Below are 23,365 nucleotides of genomic sequence, written 5' to 3' on the forward strand. Positions count from 1 at the left end.
GGGGTACACCATGGACTGGTCGTCAGTCAGTTATGCCTCTCGCCTGGAAACAGCTGGGATAGGCTCCAGCACCCCCATGAATGAATAATTAGAGCTCCAAAATCCTAGTTGGTAAATGCTTTCAGTTTTTCCTTTCATCTTGTCAACCTCCATGTAAAAAAAAAAAAGTTTATGCAACATTTCTCAATCAAACAGGCTTTGACCCACTTCCAATGTTCCAAATCCAGATGAACACATCAGTCTAAAACAAACAGAGCTCTGTGGCTCCCTGAGCTGCCCATCCCACTCCCACTCCCACTCCCCCTCCACCTACGCTTCCCACTTCCCTTTTCCAAATGATTATAGCTTCCCGCAGTTCACACTGAACAGACGTGAAGTTCGTATGAACTTGTGGACGCTACTGGGAGACAGAGCAGCCTTTTATTGCAATACACAGTAAAACAATCGTTTCAGTAAGTACCTTTAATGCCTTAATAGGGAGTAATTGTACAAGGGGTCAAAGGGACATGCAAACCCAGAGCTCCGAGCAGCCTGTCAGCCACTTTAAACAACGCGGTTAAGAAAAAAGCATTCATTCCGTGTTGCTTACAAACATGAATCTTTTTGTGCAGCGAAGGTCATTGTGCAAGGAAGTAAGTGGATGAGATGCTTCCTCTCCTTTCTGGCTTTGCCATCAGTTAGTATCTCAGGATAGCAATGATTCAAGCAGATGTTTTCACCATTTTCCAGGAATCTAAAAGATGAGATGTTTTAGTTTGGACATGTTACATGGACAGAAATATTGGGACATATGTACCTGTCAATCAAATAGGGAAAAAAAAGGCAACTGTAAAAACAAGGCAGTTGGCGTCACGTCCGGTGAGCAGAATCAGTATGTTTGTGCAATATTTTGGAGATTAAAGCAAATAATAGCGTATGTTGTTGGAATTAAGCGCTCCAAATGTGTGTGTGTGTGCACGGTGTCATGCATGACGACATAAAATAGTTGCAAACAAGACGATCAAAAAGCAGTGAAAGCTTACCTCAGCGTCACACATAATGAAAATAACGCATCCAACATGTCAATATGCTTTCTTACAACAAATCCATCTGCTTGAATACATTCTTGTATATGTCCTTCATTGTTTGGCTGCACACTTCCACACTTTAAAGGCGCAAAGGTGAACTTCTTCATAACTTTAACTTTCTGTAGGTGTAAACGCCAGATACTTGGGTTCAAATTATGGATGATCCAGATGCTCCCGTTACGGATAATGCACTTTTGCGGAGTACGAGCATTATTATTTATTCATCATATATTATTATATCATATCATATCATATCATATATTATTATTCGTAAATGTGATGAAGGAAAATTGTCATTCTGTGATTGGCCAGTCACACACACCAACCGCACCTCCCAGACAGACTCACTGCCACTGCAGCCAGCGTCACTATCACTGTCTGTATTGTGTTTAGTAGGAAAGTGGCCTGCATGGCTCCTCTTTGCTTTGTTCGACTCCAGCTCACATTCTTTATTTCGCTCTATTTCAGTTTGGATGATATTTAAAGTTACTTGGTAAATTTGCTTCGTAATGTACGCGGTGCATTTGACAAGACGGTCACTGACCGTGTTGTTGGTTGGTGTTTTTTTTTCGTGTTTTTTTTTTCATTAGCTTGCATCTAATTTGGCTAGTGATATAAAGTCAGTTAGAAAACTACTGACAGATTATTTCCCCGTTCACTGGACGTTTGCATGAATCACCAATTTCACACAGATAATTAACATAATTAAAATAATGAAGTCTAACCGATCACTTGCACACATACAAAGTACATATTGCAACTTCTGATCAATCTAGGTACATTTCAGACTTAAAATAACGTACAGATTTAGGCTCCACCTATTTTTATTGAAACCACGCCCACTTCCGGTTTATGTCCCGCCTACAGATACAGATTAAATAGGTGAAAGATACAGATAGTAGTGTACTTGCTCACCCCTAGTTATAGTCATATAATGTAAGCATATAACAAACACGTTTTTAATTAAAAGGTCAGTTTTCTGCAGAAGTCATGGACTGAGTAGTTATTATTTTAAGTTATTAATTATTTTTTTTTAGGGTAACATGATCCTTTTGGATGAATACACTCCTAACATGAGGAAAAACTGAATGCAGATATGACCCACTCTACATTTCTAAATGTATTGTAAAATGAATTCAGTCAAAGCTTTTCAAGATGTGTGCAAAAAAACATGGAACAACTGCTTTTCACTAATCAGAATCAGATCTGCTCTCTTTTTTTCTCATGAGTAATGGGCAGATGGGTGGACACTGACAGCCCTCTGTAACAAAATCCCTCCGTGCAGACCTCATAATTTATCTACGGGGATGGCTAATAAATGTAATGTAAAATAATCTCAATGTCACCCTGCAGACTGACGGTTCTAGACCGTGACTACAGTGTGTACATGGAACCAGACAGAATGATGACAATCTACATAAGGGCTCACTGTATGGTCAAATAGTTTCATCTACATCATCAAATCTCGATTCATGAAATATTCCAGTCCAATGGATTTTCTTTCTTTTGGGAATGCGGGAGGTCAATTAGTAGAGCGACGGCACAATGGAGACGGGAATGGTTTGTAACCACAACTGCACTGCAGTCTTGTCTGTCCCATTTGAACAACAGCAGGTGAAACTGATTCACAATTGGACATGCTGATATTTCAGCAAGTCCATTTCAGGCCTGATGCTGAGTCATTATAAAATCAGGGCCAACTTCATGTCTAGTGTGGAACATGGATCGATTGACTGATCCCCAACCGATTTGACATAAAATTGTTTACATTTCTGGTGTGTCAGCAATGTGAGACAGTTAAAGATGAGTTATGACTAGTCATCTTTCAACCGCACTTAACAAAGTCATGTTATAAAAGGATCTGTATATGTGCCTCTGTCTCTTACGTTAACTTTTTGGCACAGATCAAGAAAAGACTCAAGGGAAGAACATTGCTTTGCTGTGAACAATGTTTTTAGCATTAGCATTTTAAGTCGTCATAAAGCAGACATGTCTTCTTCTTCCCCCTGATTCGTTTTCAGTACTTACAATTGTTTGAAAGACATACTACTCGTACTGGCAGGATTTAAGTTGAACACCAATGAGGCAAAAATACATGAGGTGTGCAATGGTACCTCCAGCTGGGTTTTGGGGCGTGTTCACTAATCAAGATGCCTGCCTATTGGTCGACGTTGATATAATAATTATTTATTCTTCTGATTGATCAATAAAGTCCCAAACATTGAGTAGTCTCTCATAATCGACGGGTTGCTGACCCCCGGCCTACACCACCAGTCAGTTGCAAAGAGATTGTGCATGGTTCTTTGAGTGTGAACTGATTGACAGCTACAACTTTGAGCGATACTTTTGGTTCACTAATGTTCTCTACACACTGAAAAACCAACCCTTGGATTTTCTTGCAGTATGTTGTTAGCCTGTCCTTGGTTTTAACTGAGAAGTGTGATTGGCTTGGTCCCAGGGGCCCTCTGTAGTCCTACTTGGGCACTCTCTTCTCAACTCCTTTAGGAAAGCTTGAATCCATTTGTGGGGTAGATTATATTTCCAGTGAACATTTTGTAGTACCGAAACTCACTTTTTCACAGGACTTGAGTGAAGCCAAAAACAAACTAATAAGACTTCTCTGTTTGTGGACTGTTAAAGTAATGTCTAGTTCAGGTGTCAGTAGCATGAAATTTGCGATTTACGGAGCCTTTGGAGTTCATTCCTCTGGTCAGAATGATGGGTTAAGTTGTCCTCGTTCTGTAAACAAATCATTAGTCATACAGTTTGACCTAAAAGTGACTATATCTCTCGGCTCAAGTTGACAGCTGACTCTACCTGCTGTACGTAATGGCTGCCTCTAATTAGTCAACAGTCCCCGTGTAATTTCTGTCTTGTGTGCGTGTCACCTGCTTATAGGCTGTTATTTTGCTGAGTGGGGAGCGAGTGGGCAACAGCTGGGGGAGTGCTTAACAGATGGTAGAATCCAGACGAGTTAATGGCTGAAACAATGTTTTGCGTACAATTTTGTGTGTGTGTGTTTTGAGAGTGTTTATGAATTGAGGTGCTTTTGCTTAGCTTAAGCAGCCATGAGAAAGCAGGGAAAGGGGCCAGGGGAGTCCAGGGTGAAGTGGGTGTTTGGGCTGGGAGGAAGTTTGGGATTGTGTGTGGAAAGTGAAAGTCCCTTTGGGGAGCATGCGGGGTGGAGAGAAGCAAGAGAGGAGGAACACACACATTGCACAAAGAGGCACTGCCTGCTGTTTGGCTCTTCGTTTTGGTTTTCAATGCTTGTAAGCACTCTTGACACTTTTTACAGCTTTGACACTTGAAACAAAGTCTCGTTAGTGAGTTGATGGTCCGTTTAAAGAGAATCACAAACACTGTAATAGCTCCTTGTGCACTAATCTTATTGTTTCATTAAGATGTTCTTTCAATCACTAGCTTTAATGTAGGGCTGAAGAATATACTTGGGTTTCCATATGCTGACCTAAAGTCAACCAAACACGCAATAATAAATCTTTCTGTCAATTTTTAAAACCCGCTGGCATCCATGTGTATCACAAATCAAATGCTATTGCATCATAAATTACTCAAGTTTAGGGTGAATGTTGAATAATTTATAGTGTGCTTTCATTCAAAATGTTTCATGTAGAGTATGAACTTTATGATGTAGTAGGTGTAGAAAGAGTTTGACATTATAAAGATATTTCGCTTTCCCTTTTGTAATGGAAACGTACAAAGAAATGGCTTCTACAAAATATTATTTGATAGAAGCCAATCATGAGTTGTGAAAAAAAAACACAACAAGCTTGTCAACCCTTTGGAAATTGCAGGAAATTACCCAATTTGAATTTAAAATAAAATAAATAAAAGTATTGCATCTTGTTACTACAATGTATTTAGTCCCAGCAAAGCATTTAATTGGTTGTTCCTGCCAGGGTGCTGCAATGATGTCAGCCTCCTTCTGGGCTCTGAGCTCTTCTGGTTCCCTCTGGTGGACAGAGACAGCATTGTAGTTCCCCAGCAGGAATAACCAAAAATGTATATTTTTACGTACCTTTTGAGTGTTAAGTTGCTGTATGATGAGTGTAGCGTTCTTTTTAAAATGGCACAGTGAGTCAGACTGACCTCATTTGATTTCCAATTGGTTGACAAGCTCACCATAAGTTCACTTATAGCTTGTGATTGGCTCCTGCTAAAGAAAACACAACCTTCTACTCCTGAGCGGCATAGTATTTAAACAATCAGTTGTAGTACTGAAGTAAAAAAGGTGTCATGTGATTAGAACATAGCCATTAATTAGCTGCACCACAGATTAATTAGCCAAATGTTTAAAGTTGAAGAAAAAAGTAGCAATTTATACACCAGATTTAATTTATCTGCTGACCTCTACTTTACAGAGCACCTTTATGTAATTTTTCTTAATTAATAATTTTTTTACCTTGTTATATAACGTGAACTGCTTTTCCGAGGACTCTATTATGTTGATAAGCAGACCACAATTTTTCCACTTTGGCGGATGTGTGCGATCTACTGAGTGCCTTAATAGTTTTGTAAGTGTTTTGTTTAGAGGAGGCAGCGTGCAACCTTCATTTGGCAGATCAGCACTCTTCAATGACTACAATAGTGTTTACCGCTCTGGGAAATGCTCCAGTTTCTACATCCGTGTGTGGAAAATGCATAATTCAAAATATTTGGACAAACGTGAAGTGCAATTTACAAACACTAAACAAAAAGGAGTTACTTGGAGAATACATTAGGATAGGAGATAGCCCCAGGTTCCAACACAGTGTATCTGTTAGAGGACACCTTGCAGGTGCTGTGTGACATAGTTGGAGAACTGAGATCAGAGTTCAGTAATGTATGTACCCTCTTCATGGCCCGGAAGAGCCCAAAGCAGAAAAGACTTCACACTACCTCGCTGCTGCCTCTCCGGCACTTTAAGAGGGACAGAAATATTTCGCATGTTTGCTCTGACCGCAGGTCTGCTTTACGTTTCAGGTCAACCCCCCTGCAGAGGTCTCTCTCCTCAGCCATTATTCATCACATTATTATGGCTTTTGCTAAGCAGGAAGATAACTTGATGAATGCTTTCCTCCCTTTTTAACCGACAAAGTGGCTCTTACCTGGCCTCAAATCACTTTATACATAGAGAGAGATGTCAGGGAGCTCTAAAAGGGGGCGATGTGTCATACATTATGGGAGATGTAACACCTGTTACAACTCATGCATGGGGGCTTGATGAAAAAGGACCACCAGACTCATCTTCAGTAAAACCACCATAAGGTTTGGGGAACAAAAGCTTGAAGGTTTTAGTGATACGGAAAGTGTTGTTTTTCCGCCAGCATAACCACTTATTCTTTCTAAAATAAAAGCTAGATCATAGTCATTGATAGATGGATTTAAACAAACACTCTACAACACGGGTCTCAAAGTCATCTTATATGGGGGCCACTGGTACGGGTAAGACCCCCCCCCCCCCCAAAAAAAAAACATGATCCAGTCCTCTCAATCTGATTTAGGCTCAAAAAGGAGGACTATAAAACTATAAAACTATATCAACTATAACTATATAAAATATATCAAATGCCAGCTGAAGCTTTTTCTGTGTTAATCAGCGTGAGTTAATCAACAACAGAGATTTATCCAAAAAATTAAAATTGCATTTGGGGGGGGGGGGGTTATGCAAAATGTATGAAAAATGTCCTTCCTAGGTAAGAGGAATTTTTTTTTTAATTATAAAAAATTCTGATATTGCTAGCATAAACAAATGAATAGAGACAGCATCCTTTGTTACAAAAAAAAATGTTACATATACTTAGTTATTTGCACTGGAATGGGATTATTAGGTGCTCTTGATCATAAAAGCAATAACAACAAACTTCCATGCCAAAAAGAGAATCAGGAAAAAAAACTGAATTGGGAAAAAAAACAAGGTTTAAATGCCTTGTGTTGTTATTAGTAGGTAGTATTGCAAACATCATCACAATTATGCCCAAGCAAATGATTAATACATCTTCTTACATTTTTTGACAAAATGTAATAGATTTTACTTTTAAATAAGGAGGGGTCCATTTGATGTGATGTTTTAAATATGTTTTTTTAAAGTGTATGAATTAATAAATGATGTGTTCTCGGTGACAAATATTGACTTATAAGATATAAGTAGTGTTATGGTCACTACTACTTCTATGGTCAGTACCGTTACATTGATGAGCATTAGATGACATGACCTTCACGCTACATAGAGTCAACCATGGCATATCAGACAAAAAGTCTCCTCTTATTCCATGTGGAAGTGGTAATTTTTTTGGCTTTTTACCTTGTCGTTCTTCCCGACTTCATTTGAAACCCTTTCTTAAGTTTAGAATAAACAAATAGGAGGCTAACTAGTTAGCTCAGTAGCATGCTGTGTATAAATCGGCATCTGTTTCTTATGCAGACATGGTTTAGTGATAAAAGAGATAATCCTTGTGTAAAAGTGACTATAGGGGTGCTATTTCAAGTGTACAGGGTCGTAGAAATTGTATTTAGAAAGTCATAAACATGTTTTCTATGCTCTACTAACTATGAAAATATTCTATTTATCAATATTGAATCCCTTGAATATTGAATTCACTTATCACTTATCTTATTTTTTTAATTCTAATATTACAAATAGTGTTGCTTGAGTATAACTACCAGTAATTAGGTCACAGATGCCTTTCAAAAGTTGAAGAGTTATTGAACTGTGCAAGCCCACAGTTTTTTCTTTAGTCTACCGTTTTCATCTGGTTTCTCCAACCTCTAAATGCTTCATTATGTTCGCCATCCAGTCACTCAATTCATCTGTTTGCTGTTTAGCGTTGGGGAAATAGCACAATCTGTTTTTCTGGCTAACTATCTTACAACATTGGTATACAGTGACAAATCATTATAGCTAAGTTGGCGGCAAAGAATAGCGAATTATAATCGAATCCTCGGATAGGTTTCATTCATTAGCTGCATTCGCCTCTGAACGGTTAGTTCAGGCTCATATCTTGCTTTAGCTGCGCCAGTCACGGTCAGGCTTGTCAACCAATAGCTGTCAAAAAATAGCTCAGCCATTCTGTCCGGTTGCCTGGGTGTCCACCGGAGCAAAGCAGTGCCACCTGTTTGCTAAAGATAGGTTTAAAAGCTGGCGTCAGACACAGATGGACAATCCCCATCACTGTGACGTGTTCGCTATCAAGGTCACAGTCTGACTGCCTCAGAAGACTTCATCATCATTACCTCATTTGTGCTTGCTGTCCAGACTGCCAGCTGTATCATATGGACATAAAAGAGCAAAGACTCTTTTATTAAGACTCTTTTCTTGATATGGAAGGACATAGCAGTGCACGTTTCTGACAGTGTCAGCCATTGGGCTGGACTTCCTCCTGTCATTTTCAAACATCCTGAAGCCGGACAGATCCTGCAGATGGTGGGTTGAGGGAGACGCAAGACTGTATACCATTAGTGGGATGTCACTACCTTGTTTGTGAAGTCATTTGAGGCCTCAAGTTTCGCCATCTTGAATACAGTCCCAAAACCTTGTTTTAATTTTGACTTTAAATGCATCTTCACAAAAAGAAGACGATTGGTTGCTTGAACTGAAACCATTGACCACAAAGCATTTTGAAAATGGTACTTATGCTCTTATACCTCTTATGCTCATATTTGGCCATCTGTATTGAATTGTGGACTCCTATTGAGCAGCTACACACGAAACCCGAATAGAAAGCGTTGTAGATCACACCCACTCCACTTGTGTGGAAATATGGGGTAATAACTATAAAAGTAATCTTCACTCGCTAAATGTACTGCAAAAAAGGTCGGTAAGGATAATTCATAATGCCGCCTACAGAGAACATACTAACTCCTTATTTCTAAAATCACAAATACTAAAACTTGCTGATATAGTTCATCTTCAGACAGCTAAAATAATGCATAAGGTTAAAAACAACTAATTACCTAAAAATGTCATCCAATACTTCTCTACAAGAGAGGAGAAATATGATCTCAGGGAAGAACTACATTTGAAACACTTCTATGCTATGACTACGTTAAAAAGCCATAGCATTTCAGTATGTGGAATCAAACTATGGAATGGATTGAGTAAGACCCTCAAACAATGCACAACGATGAGCCAATTCAAGAAACAATACAAGCAGTTGATGTTTGCTAAATACAAGGATGAAGAGTCTTGAACCAGTCATGATGTGCTATATATATCACTATATTGACACTTACTATGGTACCCATTATGTCATTGTATGGTCATATCACCTCGTACTTTGGTACATGACAAAAAAAATAAAAAATAAAAAAAAAACAAAAAAAACACCTTAATCCATATTAGGAAAGCAGGAAGTGAACAAATGTAACAGTTACTGATTGTAAAAGTACCAGATGGAAAGGTAGGATTTAATAAGCTTTGCTTCTTCCTACTCCTTTTGGACATGTGGAACTGTGAACTGATTATGTGATGCATTCAATTGTAATCTGATGCATGTTCAAATGAAATAAAACCATTACCATTACCACTCCTCTGTGATTGGTCACACTCCCAAGACAAAACAAAAGGCATACAGCGTGTACCCGGGCATGCCCATTTAAGGAAGTCTATCTCACTGTGACATCACAGTGAGCCGGTGTTGGAAAAAACTAAAAAAAAAACCCCAAAATGTGCAAACTTCATTATCTGAAACTTTGGCATTGTTTAAAACGAGAATATAACATTTTAGCAACATTTATATTATATTTATATATACATTTATATTTATATATATATATTTTTGCAAAGAGTGACGTTCATGGCTCCTAAGAAACTGTGTCAACAATAATGTCATTGCTCTATATAGTTTAATGATGGAATTATCACTTTTTCAGTTTATACTATACAGTTGGTAAGGTGACCAAAATGTCCTATTTTCCCAGGACATGTTCTGTTTTCATCCCGTATCCTGTTTTTTTTTTTGTCAGAATGTGATGAAAATGTCCTGGTTTTGATACTTCATATATTTTTTTGTCATTTCTTTGTCCAGTAACACGTGAACAAAAGAGTTATTCTTTTCTTACAGACTGTTTTTTGCCAATACAGAAGAGACATTATGACATCATTCAAGAAATGAAGCTCATTAAGGTTACCTACAGTTAGCTGTATCAGATTTTAAATGAAAATACAATGCGGTCCTTCTTCATACAGGAACCGAAGTCCTTATATGAAAAGATGAACCCAAGCATTGGAGACAGAGACAGACCTGAGGTCATCATTGAGACTTCCAGACACTTTTAAGCTGACTGCCTCTTGGACTCGATGGAAACCCAAACATTGAACTGGCCAAGACAAAGGTTATGTCCATGAGGATTATATTATGTAATAAATGTGACATAATGCATGTCTATGAACGACTTTAACTTTATGTAATAAAATTTCCCCTGAAGCAATACATGCTTTTTTCCTGATTACAACCTTTTGTTGTCACATGGTTTGGAAAATAAAACAGCTAAAATGAGCAATTCTTTGTATTAAAAGTTATTGTTTTTCAGGAATGGGTAATCTGATTAATGATAATTTGAGTCATTTTGATTTCTCAGCACATAGTCCAACTATTTTCTGTACCACTTATCCTCACGAGGGTCGTGGGCATGCTGGAGCCCAGCTGTCTTCGGGCGAGAGGCGGGGTACACCCTGGACTGGTGGCCAGCCAATCAGAGGGCACATATAGACAAACAACCATTCACACTCACATTCATACCTATGGACAATTTGGAGTCGCCAATTAACCTAGCATTTTGGAATGTGGGAGGAAACCGGAGACCCCGGAGAAAACCCACGCATGCACAGGGAAAACATGCAAACTCAAACGCAGGTCTCCTAGCTGTGTGGCCAACATGCTAACCACTCCTTACCGTGCAGCCTTTCCCCAAAGTATATCAAGTTATTAATCAGGAATGCCTTAAAAGCTTTAATTTAAGTATTAAGTATGTCTACTACTATATTGGGTAATACAAGTTAAAAGGTGACTATAGGGGTGTTAGTTCATGTCTAGAATGCTCTAATGTTATTAACAACCATATCCCATTTCTAAATTAGGACTATTAAAATTCACTTCTTACGGTCTGGAACCAATTTATTTTTTTTCCTGGTAACTATTTACATTTATGAAGGACTAATCGCTGTACTTATTCAGTTGCCCAACATTGACTTTTATTCTTCAAAGAAAAACAAGGTGCAAAAAGTGATGAAGTCACATACTGTGAAGTAACCGCTGATGAACTAAACACTACAAGATGGTTGTTTATAGACTAAATTAGAAGGAGTTACAACAAAAGCTGACTTCATCTCCACTTCTGCCAATGTCTTCTCACTCTGTATTATTCGTCTGTGTGTCACTGCTGGTGGATCTGAGCTACATAATCATGTTGTCATCATAGAGACTCAGGCTGCTTGTCGACTCTAATTGCACTGTTTTTATATTTACAGCATTGAGGCAAGGAACTTGAGATTTTCTAAGTCTTGTTGTTCATCTGTTCTTTTGTCTTGAACGAAAACGAATCGGGCACCAGCAGGACAAATAAGAGGATGCACATTGGTGATCAACACTGAAAGGAGACCAGAAATAAACAAAACAAAAGCACATTGGTGTGAGACAAATGGTGAATACTCAAATGTGCTTGGTTGTAACAAATTTCAAATATGTTGAAGGAGAACATTTGATGCTCAAACCTGGCAACTTCCTATAACACAGCTGGCTTCCCTGATATTTGTGTCCAATTGAGGAATCTTGTGATTCTTCAGACTAAACAGAACTGTAGCAGCAACCTGTGTGGGCAAATTCTTCACCACAAATATTTCCATTACATTTCAAATACTGTAATTAAGGCTTTCTTTAAAACGTACAGCAAATGTCCTCCAAATACCTTAATGAGTCATGTCTTTAAGGGTCTTACTCATAAATATCAGGAGTGATGTGGGTTCTGCTATTCATGCTGTCCATGCAAAATGTCTAGTTTAAACATGACACACTGTTGTTTTCACCTCATTGACAGAAAATGGTTCTTTTGGCTCTTCTTCTGATGATAACGTTGATGGGAAACAAAGACAAAAAAAAGCCTCACATTACAGAAGACTGAGAACTCACACAATAAATTGTTGTTCTTGGTCATAAACACGCTGAAAAAAACTGACGATTTGCTTGGTCCTGAACATAAAGACGGCTTGTTTATGGGGCAACAACACGTGACCCAATTATGTTCAGTTGATTTGTGAGTATGACCTGCTGGCTGCATTTGCTGTCCTCTTAACAGAAGCACCTTTCAACTCGCTATTGGCAAGGATTCTTTTAAAACCCAAACACAGCAGCACGGAGATGATAAGGGTGATGACGGTGATGCTGAACATCAGTTCAGTGACGTGTGGTTAAGGTTCATGACTGGTGAGGCCTGGATTTTAGTGTATGATATTTCTCTGTATTTTATTCTCTGATTAGAAAGATTAACAATAAAGGCGGCTGCACGGTGGATGAGTGGTTAGTGACAGGTCTCATAGCTTGGAGACCCGAGTTCAATTCCACCCTTGGCCATCTGTGTGTGGGACTCCGGTGTGGGAAGTACTGTCCATAGGTATGAATGTGAGTGTGAATGGTTGTTTGTCTATATGTGCCCTGTGATTAGCTGGTGACCAGTCCAGGGTGTCCCCCGCCTCTCACGAAGACAGCTGGGATAGGCTCCAGCACCCCCGCAACACTCCTGAGTATAAGCGACAGAAAATGAATGAATGAATGAATGAACAATAAAGGCATTAAACAAGCTGTATAAAAGTCCTTTGCAAATATTACTACAAAAGTTATATATTGGTGCCATGGTGACAAACAGAAACTGCCACTCACCAACTGCTCGCCAGTACACTCAGATGTACACTCAGCTCAGAGCTTTGTTCCATCATCATCTCAACATTCTGCCCCGTATTTGATCAGGAAAGGTGCAAATTCTGAAATTTTGGTGACCTTTTATCCGTCTGGATCAACAGTAAACCCTTTGAGAATGTTGGTGCGCAGTAGTGGTCGTCTCCATGTTCCATCTTTGTCCACAGAAAGTCCAGGTCAACGGGAGACCGTCTGCACATTAAACCCAAGGTCAAACAGACACCTGCTGCCAAGACAAGCAGCCGTATAACTGACAGGCGTTAACACTCCTGTAACTACACTGCTAAGATGCGTTAAACACGCTGCACTGCTTTAGGGTGTGGTGCTTTTCTGCCACAGCACACTTATGACTGCATCAGAGCCCATTTGCACTGCATCATCTTCCCACCTGTGACTCCTTGCCTCCCCCCACCTCTTCTCTTTGTCTCATCCCGTTTTAAAACAAAGTCACAGTGGGGGCCGACGGCTGGAGCCTCCTCTCGCTTATCGCCGCGCAGTCAGACCACTGACTGGTGCCGATGAACTTGGCTGGAAGGAATCCGCGGGCGGCTCCACTTGGCTGAGCAGGGCTAATGAGTCAGAAAATCCCACAGCCAGGCCTTCAGGGTTCACCATGGGCATCAGGGGAAACAGGTAGTTTAAGAATATGCCTGAGGATAAAGTCAGTTCCATGGGTTGCTGCAGAAAACAGACAAAGACTTTGGGGCAGAGATGAAAACACTATGATGGCATACATGAATTAGGAATAATAAACTGAGGATATATGAGGCAAGGATTACCTCTTTGATCACTAAACCATGTCTGTACCAGTGAGGTTGGGGGATAGCCAGGTGCACTCTGTTCATCAAGCTGCTGCCAACCCCCCACCAAGCTGCCCTGGAGGTGTGAAATGCCCCAATCCCTTTCATACACACCCCATCACACAGCCGACCTACAGCAGGATAACTTGAGGCAGCAGGAGAGGAAAAAAAATCACAGAACAAAAACCAAAACAACTAATACTGAAGTTTGTCAGTCACCACCATATTGGATGTGGCAAGAGAAAATGGGGAAGATGCCTAATTTATGTTCTGCATGGAATTGTACAGTATTAGGTAAAAAATAGACAACTTTTGATTGTATGTGGGCGGCACGGCAGTCAAGTGGTTAGCGTGCAGACCTCACAGCTAGGAGACCAGGGTTCAATTCCACCCTCGGCCATCTCTGTGTGGAGTTTGCATGTTCTCCACGTGCATGCGTGGGTTTTCTCCGGGTACTCCGGTTTCCTCCCACATTCCAAAAACATGCTAGGTTAATTGGCGACTCCAAATTGTCCATAGGTATGAATGTGAGTGTGAATGGTTGTTTGTCTATATGTGCCCTGTGATTGGCTGGCGACCAGTCCAGGGTGTACCCCGTCTCTCGCCCAAAGACAGCTGGGATAGGCTCCAGCACCCTCGTGAGAAAAAAGCGGTAGAAAATGAATGAATGATTGCATGTGGCTATTATAACATCATTTTACAAACAGAATAACCAGACTCCAAATACTTTGTAGGAAGGCGCTTTATTAGGTTGGGTCCATTTTCTTACATTTTTAAAGGGGCGGATCTGCCACAACCACAACAATATGAACAATCGCGTTTTTTTAAATTGAGTACTCACTTCACTTTAGTGAGTGACTCATAAAAACTTGAGTCAGTAAAAGGAATCGAGTTTCCCATCGCTATTCTGGAACCAGTTTACCACAATCAACAAGGCATTACTGAACATATGATTTCTCTGGAATATAAAATGTGGAAAAAGTGAAGTAATGTGAATAAATTCTGGATGTACTATAAAAAGAAAATATAAATGATTGTGTTGTTATTTGCAATTTCAACACTCATTCCACCATCACAGGAGGAAGACAGTTTGGCTTGATAGTGGTTCATAAATAGTCCTGTACACGAAAGGGACCAAGGGTTTGTTGGCTGGTTTGCAGCAAGATCCAGGTCTCTTGTTCACATTAATCCAAGCAAACTGCACCACAGGGGTAAATGCTACAGTATTCCATTTAACCGGATTAATAAGGGCTGGTGTGAACACACCCTCCGACCCCACACACTCACCAGGTGGCAAGCAACAAACCCTTAATCTGCCCTTTTCCCCCTTTTCTGTTTCGATCATATCACGGTTGGTTGTGATTTTATTCTGTGATTTTTTTGTTTTTTACTGTAGTGTATTATTATCTAGGATTGTTTCAGGAGGACTGTCCTCTACTTGAGTTCTGTTTATGTCGTCAAGGTAAAGGTGGACTTTTGGAAACAGCTTTTGGTATGATAAATGTATTTGAAATTGATCTGATGTGTTCTTCGTTTCCTTTTTTGAATGAAAAAACAAGTCATCATTTTGACGTTCATCCCAATGATGAGATGCCACTCAGAGTCAGCTTACCAGTCTCAGATATGGACTTTTGTCGTATGACGCTGTGGAGGTCACAAGGAGCACTGAAAATCAAAGCATGAGGAGGGCATTGGGTTGAATGTGTTGTGTGTGCTTACCCCACAGCCAGTCACTCTGCAGGACATCGTTGAACATGTGATGAGGATCATCACCTTCCACAGCCCACAAGACTCCCTCGACTCGGTGTGTCCTTATAACCCAGATCACCCACACTTTCTTCTTGCAAACTCGAAAATCTTCTTGTTTTTCCCCACTGCAGTGTTAACCCCCTTGCTTGTCTCCTCCAGTCTCCAGCCATTCATTCATTTTCTACCTCTTATCCTCACGAGGCGGAGTACACCCTGAACTGGTCGCCAGCCAATCACAGGGCACATATAGACAAACAACCATTCACACTCACATTCATACCTATGGACAATTTGGAGTCGCCAATTAACCTAGCATGTTTTTGGAATGTGGGAGGAAACCGGAGTACCCGGAGAAAACCCACGCATGCACGGGGAGAACATGCAAACTCCACAAAGAGATGGCAGAGGGTGGAATTGAACCCTGGTCTCCTAGCCATAACAATGTTAATAATCATAATAACAATGCTGCTGTAGCTCTGAATGCTCGGTTTCTGCTGAAGTCTGCATTGTGTCAGACAATGAGTGCTCCTTTTCAGGCAGGCGAGAGGTGGATGCAGCGCCCTCGCATCTCTGTTCTCCTGAGCTCCATGACAAAGTGTGTCTGACAATGAAAGCTCCTCTTTGGGCAGGCAAGGTGGACTCAGTGGCCTTGCGTCCTGGTTCTACTGAGCTTCGCGACACCAGCAGTACTCCTGACAAAGTGTGTCCAACAATGAGTGCTTCTCCTTGGGCACGCGAGGTGGAGGCAGCGCCCTCACGTCCATCTTCTCCTGAGCTCCACCACACCAGCGGTGCCTACATTACCACTCTTTGAGTTCAAGGGTTTTCAAACAGTAGCTCATGAGCTACTAGTAGCTCCTAACCATTTTTCTGGTAGCCCTCCAAAGGGTTCATGCATTTATTATCAATACCTATACTGACAAAATTAGAACTTGGGGTTTGGCAGTTTGTGGGTGGAATCAATTAAAATAGACCGTTTTGGAAATCCAAGGAAATACACCTAGCATAGGTGCAGATCTAGAAAGGTTTCTGTTCTGGTTATTGTGTGTAGCTGCTCTATGGGAGTCCACATGTCAATACAAAGGGCTGAAAATTGGTATAATCATATATATATTCTTTTTTTTTAATAGCTGCAGGCCACAAATGGACCCCCGGGCCGCACTTTGGACACCCCTAATCTTGACATAAGCCTGTCTGTTCTCCCATTAACTGTTTCAGGGCCACTGATTCTCCTTCGCCTGTCGCCCCGCTACATCAACAGAACCTCAGGTTAAAGGTCACCTCAGTGGCACAAGCCAGAGGCCGACTTAATTGCAAATACTTTGACAGGCTGTTTAAAGTCTGTATTTACATGAAAACTCCCTCACTCAAACAAACGGGTAAGGTCTCTGAACTCGGCTGAACTGTGTAAACAACAGAGTGCAGCATTATTAGATTTAAGCATTAGCATTTTAGCATTATTATTGATATCAGCATGTTTTGTGGAGTCAGTAATTAAGAAGATGTGGAAAAGGCATGAAAGGTGCATTTTAGGAAAGAAGTTACAAATAAAACCACACTATGATGACTTCTATATAGATGTAATTATCTGGGAAGACTGGATTCATTTGTTTACAATTAAAAACAACATAATATATTAGTGAATACATTTACATACAGTATCAGCATGTGTGTAGCACAACATTTTTATGCTATTGATAATTTCAACTAATTGATTAAATAAAGACATTTGGCCAGATTCAGTTGAGACGTGAAGCGGCGTGGCTTTTCACCTCTATGGGGAATTTGTCACAACATGGTTAGCTTCAATGGAGACTGATTGAATGAAAGAAGTAAGCCACGGGCTTTCTGTCTACATCCATGAAGGCGTGCATGTTGACCACAAACCTGCCATGCAATCACTATTGTTTAACTGCCTGCATTTGAGACCTTTTAGTTCTACAGTTCCCTCCACAAGTATTGGAACAGTGGTGTCAATCAATCCCTCCTATTTTTGTCGTAGACTGAGAATATTTGGATTTGACATCAAAAGACGGATACAAGACCAGAGAGAAACACTTCAACTTTTATTTCCAGGTATTTAGTTATGGATGGGACACTCAACTTAGAAGACAGCGCCTTTTGTTTGAACTCACCACATTTTTCATGTGAGCAAAGGTGGTTGGAACATGTGACTGTTCTTTTTGGCTGCATTATACTGACATCTAGTGGTAAAACAGTGTAAGCACATCATGTTTTTCCGTTGCTAAAGACAATGTCCAAAGCAGTTACAGCAGAGTACATTTCCCTCTGCCTTATAATAGTAATACTTTTGGCACTGTTCCCAGACAGACATATTTTTAAACGGATATTAGCATTTGCTATGCTTGTTTGTATTTAATAGTCTGCAGACGAAAAAAAAGAATGAACGATTCCAGATTGCTTTACAATGATGGTTTTGTTCGATGGTTTATCTTTGCGACTTCTTTACGACACGTGCTACTTTACGGCCGTATTGGAGGCTGATTCAAAATGGAGTCAAGCTGTGGAAACGTAACAGACTAAATGCATATTTATTGTACATTAACCTTGGTTCTGTGGAGTTGCGTTTAAACGGTTCGCGTAGACACCAAAAATACGTAGCTCTACATGATGACTGACGATAAGAAGACTGGCTCATTGGGTTTCTTTTCAAGCTACGACGATTTGAGCGACAGCAGCGACTCAGGCGAAGAGGCTAAGGACGACCGGGGAGAACCGAGCCAGAAGGAGGGGAGAGACGCCGAGGGAAGTAAATCAATTTCTTCCCAGCAAGGGAGCAAACCAGCTACCGGTGGAAGTCTTCTACCAAAACCAGAGGAGCTGTTCAAGTCTGTGTCTAAACCAGCTTTTCTCTACAATCCTCTGAATAAGGAAATAGATTGGGATAGTCTTACAGTAAAGGCTCCCGAAGAGGTAAAAACAGCAATTAATCCCGTCTTTTTATTGTTAAACAAACGTGTAAAAGTGATACTAGATGACAATTATGACAAAGCACTCTGTTTTTACACAAAATAGCTGAATGAAACCACAGCTAAGAATAACATGGGCTAATGTCATTTGTGTCCAGGACAAGTTATTTATTTTTGTTTTCTTCTTCTATAAATGATCTGTATTTATTTTGAAGCATACATATTTGCCATCTGAATACGTTCCTCCAGGGCCACCTGGTTTCATTCTGTCTTCTTCTGCTGCTGTTTTCAGGCTCCAAAGGAGTTTAAGCCATGGGTCACAAATGCTGTGCCCCCACCCCAAAGTTATGCAGCAGAGCCTGAGAAGAAGAAGGGGCCTCCTCCAGGCTTGGACATGGCTATAAAGTGGTCCAATGTGTATGAGGACAATGGTGAAGATGCACCAAAGGCTAACACAGGCAAAGCCCAGTTCCTTCCTCCTGAGGAGCAACATAATGATTCAGGTCAGTGCGGCTTAAATATGCATATGAGTCAGTAGCATTTAAATGCATATAGTATATGATTGTGTGGATATCAATACAAATAAAAAAAGCCACAGAGTGAACCACATATGACACACTGGGGTCCCTTTTTATCCTCAAAGCACGAAAAGGTACATTTTAAATACATCTGGTCACATTTACATGTTGCAAACAGCAACACAAACTCAGATGTTCACAGTTAAAACCCTAGACTTTTGCACTTTAACAAGGAAATATATTTTTTCTACAATAAAAATGTTAAATCAGATTATAACATTATAACTTTTAAAATTTTATTTTAACTTGCAACACACCTGAGAATGAAAATATATGCATTCAAGCTGAAGACCAAACTGAAATGTAACATGAATGTAATAGTGTAACAACGAACTAGAATCCATGGGGTACCAGTGGAGGCAGTAATGCAGCAAAAGGGAAAATGGTTTAAGAAAAAAAACTTTCACATTTCACACGCTTGGACGCTATTAACTAATTTATCGCAGACCCGATTGTGATAAGAGGATTTACACCAAGTAGGATTCCTTCTTTATATATGGGATAATTTCATATTTTTGTGCATAGAAAACCTGTTTTCAGCCTTCTAAATGCGGCTTCTAACATTAGAGGGCCCTGTAATGACCTTTATACTTGTATTATTGTAAGACCATTCAAACTTGCAATAAAAGCCTGTTGTTCTGGCAATCAGGTGCGATGCTCGTGTGTCTCAACAAACATTACTGACACTTTGTGACCAGTGTGGAATACTACATATCAGTCAGGCAAAAAAAATATACATTTGCTTACATATACATATGTTTTAACTAGTAATATCCATATTTTTGAAAATGATAGTGATAGTGAAGCCGGGATTACTGCGCTGTATTTCTTTTAAACCAACACGTTTATTTTATTTTCCCACCTGCTTGTATGTTTGTGTTGCCTGTTCATGTGACTTTAGACTAATTTCCAGTCCTCTCAAACGTTCTAATCTGATTAGATGAGGAGTCTAAGGGGGCTCCTGGGTCAGCCAAGAAACGACGAGTGGAGACCTTTCAACAGAAGGAGAAGAGGAAGAGGGATTTGGGACAAGCTACTTCTGACAAGAATTTCGTAGAAGAGGAGAAAAGGATCCTGAGACAGAAGATTGAGTGACATCCAAAGTGGCTACAAAATGGAATCACTGTCATATGTGAATATTTTACGTCAGGAAAGAGCATTAGCACAACCTGCTCAGGTGGCTCGCTGTTCTTGGTCGAGATTGGACTTGGATTGACTGTTTTGGTTCCTTTTTACATTTGCGTTTTATTATTTTCACAATACAATATTGCTCTTTTGACTTAATGACCAAATTCAAAACAAACATAATGCTGGTCTATTTGAATTAATTCTACACAGTGTGGCGCCGTTTGTCCATTGTTTTTATTTGTCATGTGCTTTACTCAATTTTTGGTAATTATGCTGTGTTGTTATGGTAACATCTCAGCCGCTTGACCGGTTCACTCTGCTTTTTGGCACCAGATGGCGCCGTTATGCTACTCAAAAATCCACTGCCAAGTTTTGACACTGCCATGCTGTCAGATACAAGTCTCGTCATTCATCAATGTTGTCTCTGAAAGGTAATGGTCATCATAGGTTGTCACATGTTGGATATTTTACATCTGTCATACTGTTTGTTCAATGTTTTCTTTTCATTGCACATTTCACGCATCCGGGGTGGAAGTAATTCATATTGTTGAACTTCTTTAAGTGTAATGCAGAAGAAAACTGGATTTTTGTCTCTCAAGAAATGGCTGATCGTCATTAAACCAAATGTATTTTACAGGCCTAATCTGTCATCTCATTGGTTGATATTTCATCTTTTAACATTCACACCACCTCACAAATATGTCTTACTGAATCCAAGTCTACCCACATGTTCCTTCTTTCAATATTATGGAAGCACCAAAGCCTGCATTTGACTGCCGACCAGTCCAGGATGTACCCTGCTTATCAACCAAAGTCAGCTGGGATAGGCTCCAGCATACCTCTGTGACCCTAGTGAGGACAAGCAGCATTGAAGATGGATGGGAGCACTGAAGCAATTCTAATGAATTTTCAAACACAGGAAAAAAAAAAAGAGTCTCCGCTTAGGTACAGTTTGGTGATCACAGGAATTCTTTGAGCCTATCTGTCATCATGGGTAGACATGAAATAGCAGTAAAAATGCTTCTGATAAGATTCCAGCTTCCAGGTATGTGCCTGGCTTTGTCTGTAATGCGTACCCGCAGACTGATTGTATCAACCATATTCAGACTGAAATGACCAGAAAGGCCACAGCCATTACCGTTGAAGAAGTACTAATCACACACACAACTAGCTGGGAAGCATCTCGGCTCTTTATTGGAATTACATTGAAAGCATTCCTATAGTATTCCTACATCTTAATCATGCAGAATTATCATAATTAACAAACCACTTCTCAATTTATCGTACATTCTCACCCAAACATTTCTGGGCTATTTTGAGAATTTGGACAGTCTGCATTGAAAACCTAAAAACCACAATAAAGGTAAAGCCCTTTATTATGGTTCCACCTGCATTAAAGGATTGTAGGACTACACTGCATCATACTGAGAAATTTATTTTTCTGGTCCCTCTCAACCACAATAGCAAAAATATTGTTGAAATAAATTTTGTATTTGCTATCATTAATTATTTTGATTCATTAGCTTCTACTACACCTCTACTACACATAACCAGATCGCTCATGATGAGCATGAAGATACAGTACCATCTTTTTGGGGGAGGAGGGGGCTACATAATTCAAATCACGCTGCATAGTTTAAACCACAGCTCTGGTCTCACATTGGACATGAAATGAAATGCTCAGACAGAAGCGTAATATAATTTACTGTAATAGTGTGGCACTATTTCCAAAATGGAGGTTGAGGTAACATTTTTCCACATATTCCACAAACTTTGCAATCAATGTTGTGGTCAGACTTCTAAGTCAGACAGTAGGGAGAAGATTCCATTCGCAGCTCAGTTTAGTTTTTCATAATTCAGTAACTTGGTATGCTGATGTCAGAATACACAAATACATTGGGGCATATAAACAAAAGCATTACATCATTGCAATTCCTCTTTAAAACTGCATACCAGCACTGCAACTACAGGCCCATTCCTCAAAGCTTTAGTTAATAATCAATACCTTTTTTCATATGCTTGGTAGAATTTTTGGCAGAGGATATTCTGACCTTTATGGTGTGTTCAAAGTGGTACATGAAGTACTGTACTGTGCTCTCTTAATTGAAGGGTGTCCCACCTCCAGAGGCTTTTTGACAATGAAATTATTCTACAATCATCGTTTCAATCTCACAGGTCTTTGGGTCTTTTGTTTTGATTGCAGTTTGTTAGCAATGGTAATGGTTTAATTTTAGGTTGAACATGCATACATGGAATGTATTCCATATATGCAGATTTGCATATATAGAATACCTGTTAAAATGTTTTAGAACACTTGGAAAAACCTACATTTTTAAGTTTTAAAATGGTAATTCCCATTTTTCCTGCCATTTTTGAAGCATAAAATAACTTTCCCACTCTATCACTCTACCACAATGTGTCCTGAACACTGTTTTTATGCAGACTTTTTGTATAATTGTTAAATACACATTATTTTTCAGTTTTGGTTAACCTTACCGTTTTTTTTTAAAGCTCTGATACTTCCCCACTTACCTACCATTACAAACTATTCATTAGACTTCAACAACTGGAATTTCAATAAATAACTGGAAAAATACACCAGGTACACCCTGGACTGGTCGCCAGCCAATCGCAGGTTTAACCAGAAGCGTATTACAATTCACAATTCCACATGTTCAAAAAGGAGCAGATGTTATCTAATCCTACTCCCTCTCTATTTCACATCAATTCCTAAGACATTTGTTTGTTCACTTCCTGTATTCAGCATGTGACCCTTCACCATTTTGAAATGACAAGAAAGCAAAAAGGAAGTGCAGTGTTGCCTTGGTTAGCGTCATTATTCCATTCCAGAAGGTCCGACTCAAACCAAAATGGACTCTAACCAAAGCAAATATTCCCAGCCATTCATCTATTTTAGCCTATCCCAGCTGACTTTGTTTTTCCTTTTGCACAAATAGTATTTTTGTTACAGGGCCGCCCCTCCCTAAACTTGCTGTGTGTAAGGACCCACAATCCATCCAATCCACGGGGGGCCCCATTTGGTGCAAAGGGGCAAATGTGCATGGGATGTGCATCGCTGCTGTGACGCATGTAGCACCAAATCAACCTGAGGCAGGAGAGGAAAATAAAATTCTGCTACGATCCCCAATTTTGCCAGGGGTGGCCCTAGGTACAAACTCTTTTGAAAGAAATCAGCAAAGTAGAGTA

At 39.8% G+C, this 23,365-nt stretch overlaps 1 protein-coding gene across 1 annotated transcript; it reads left to right on the forward strand.

The window, feature by feature from the left end:
• Positions 1–17,988: 17,988 nt before the first annotated feature.
• lg4h1orf52 (linkage group 4 C1orf52 homolog) lies at positions 17,989–21,416 on the forward strand. Its single transcript, XM_058073327.2, has 3 exons — positions 17,989–18,456; positions 18,745–18,955; positions 19,971–21,416. Exons 1-3 carry the CDS (start codon positions 18,151–18,153, stop codon positions 20,123–20,125), a joined length of 672 nt encoding a protein of 223 aa, XP_057929310.2. The 5' UTR covers positions 17,989–18,150; the 3' UTR covers positions 20,126–21,416.
• Positions 21,417–23,365: the final 1,949 nt, after the last annotated feature.

The sequence above is a fragment of the Doryrhamphus excisus genome, linkage group LG4, assembly GCF_037039965.1.
Source record: "Doryrhamphus excisus strain RoL-2023G ecotype Guam linkage group LG4, RoL_Dexc_Guam_v1.1, whole genome shotgun sequence".
Lineage (NCBI taxonomy): Eukaryota > Metazoa > Chordata > Actinopteri > Syngnathiformes > Syngnathidae > Doryrhamphus > Doryrhamphus excisus.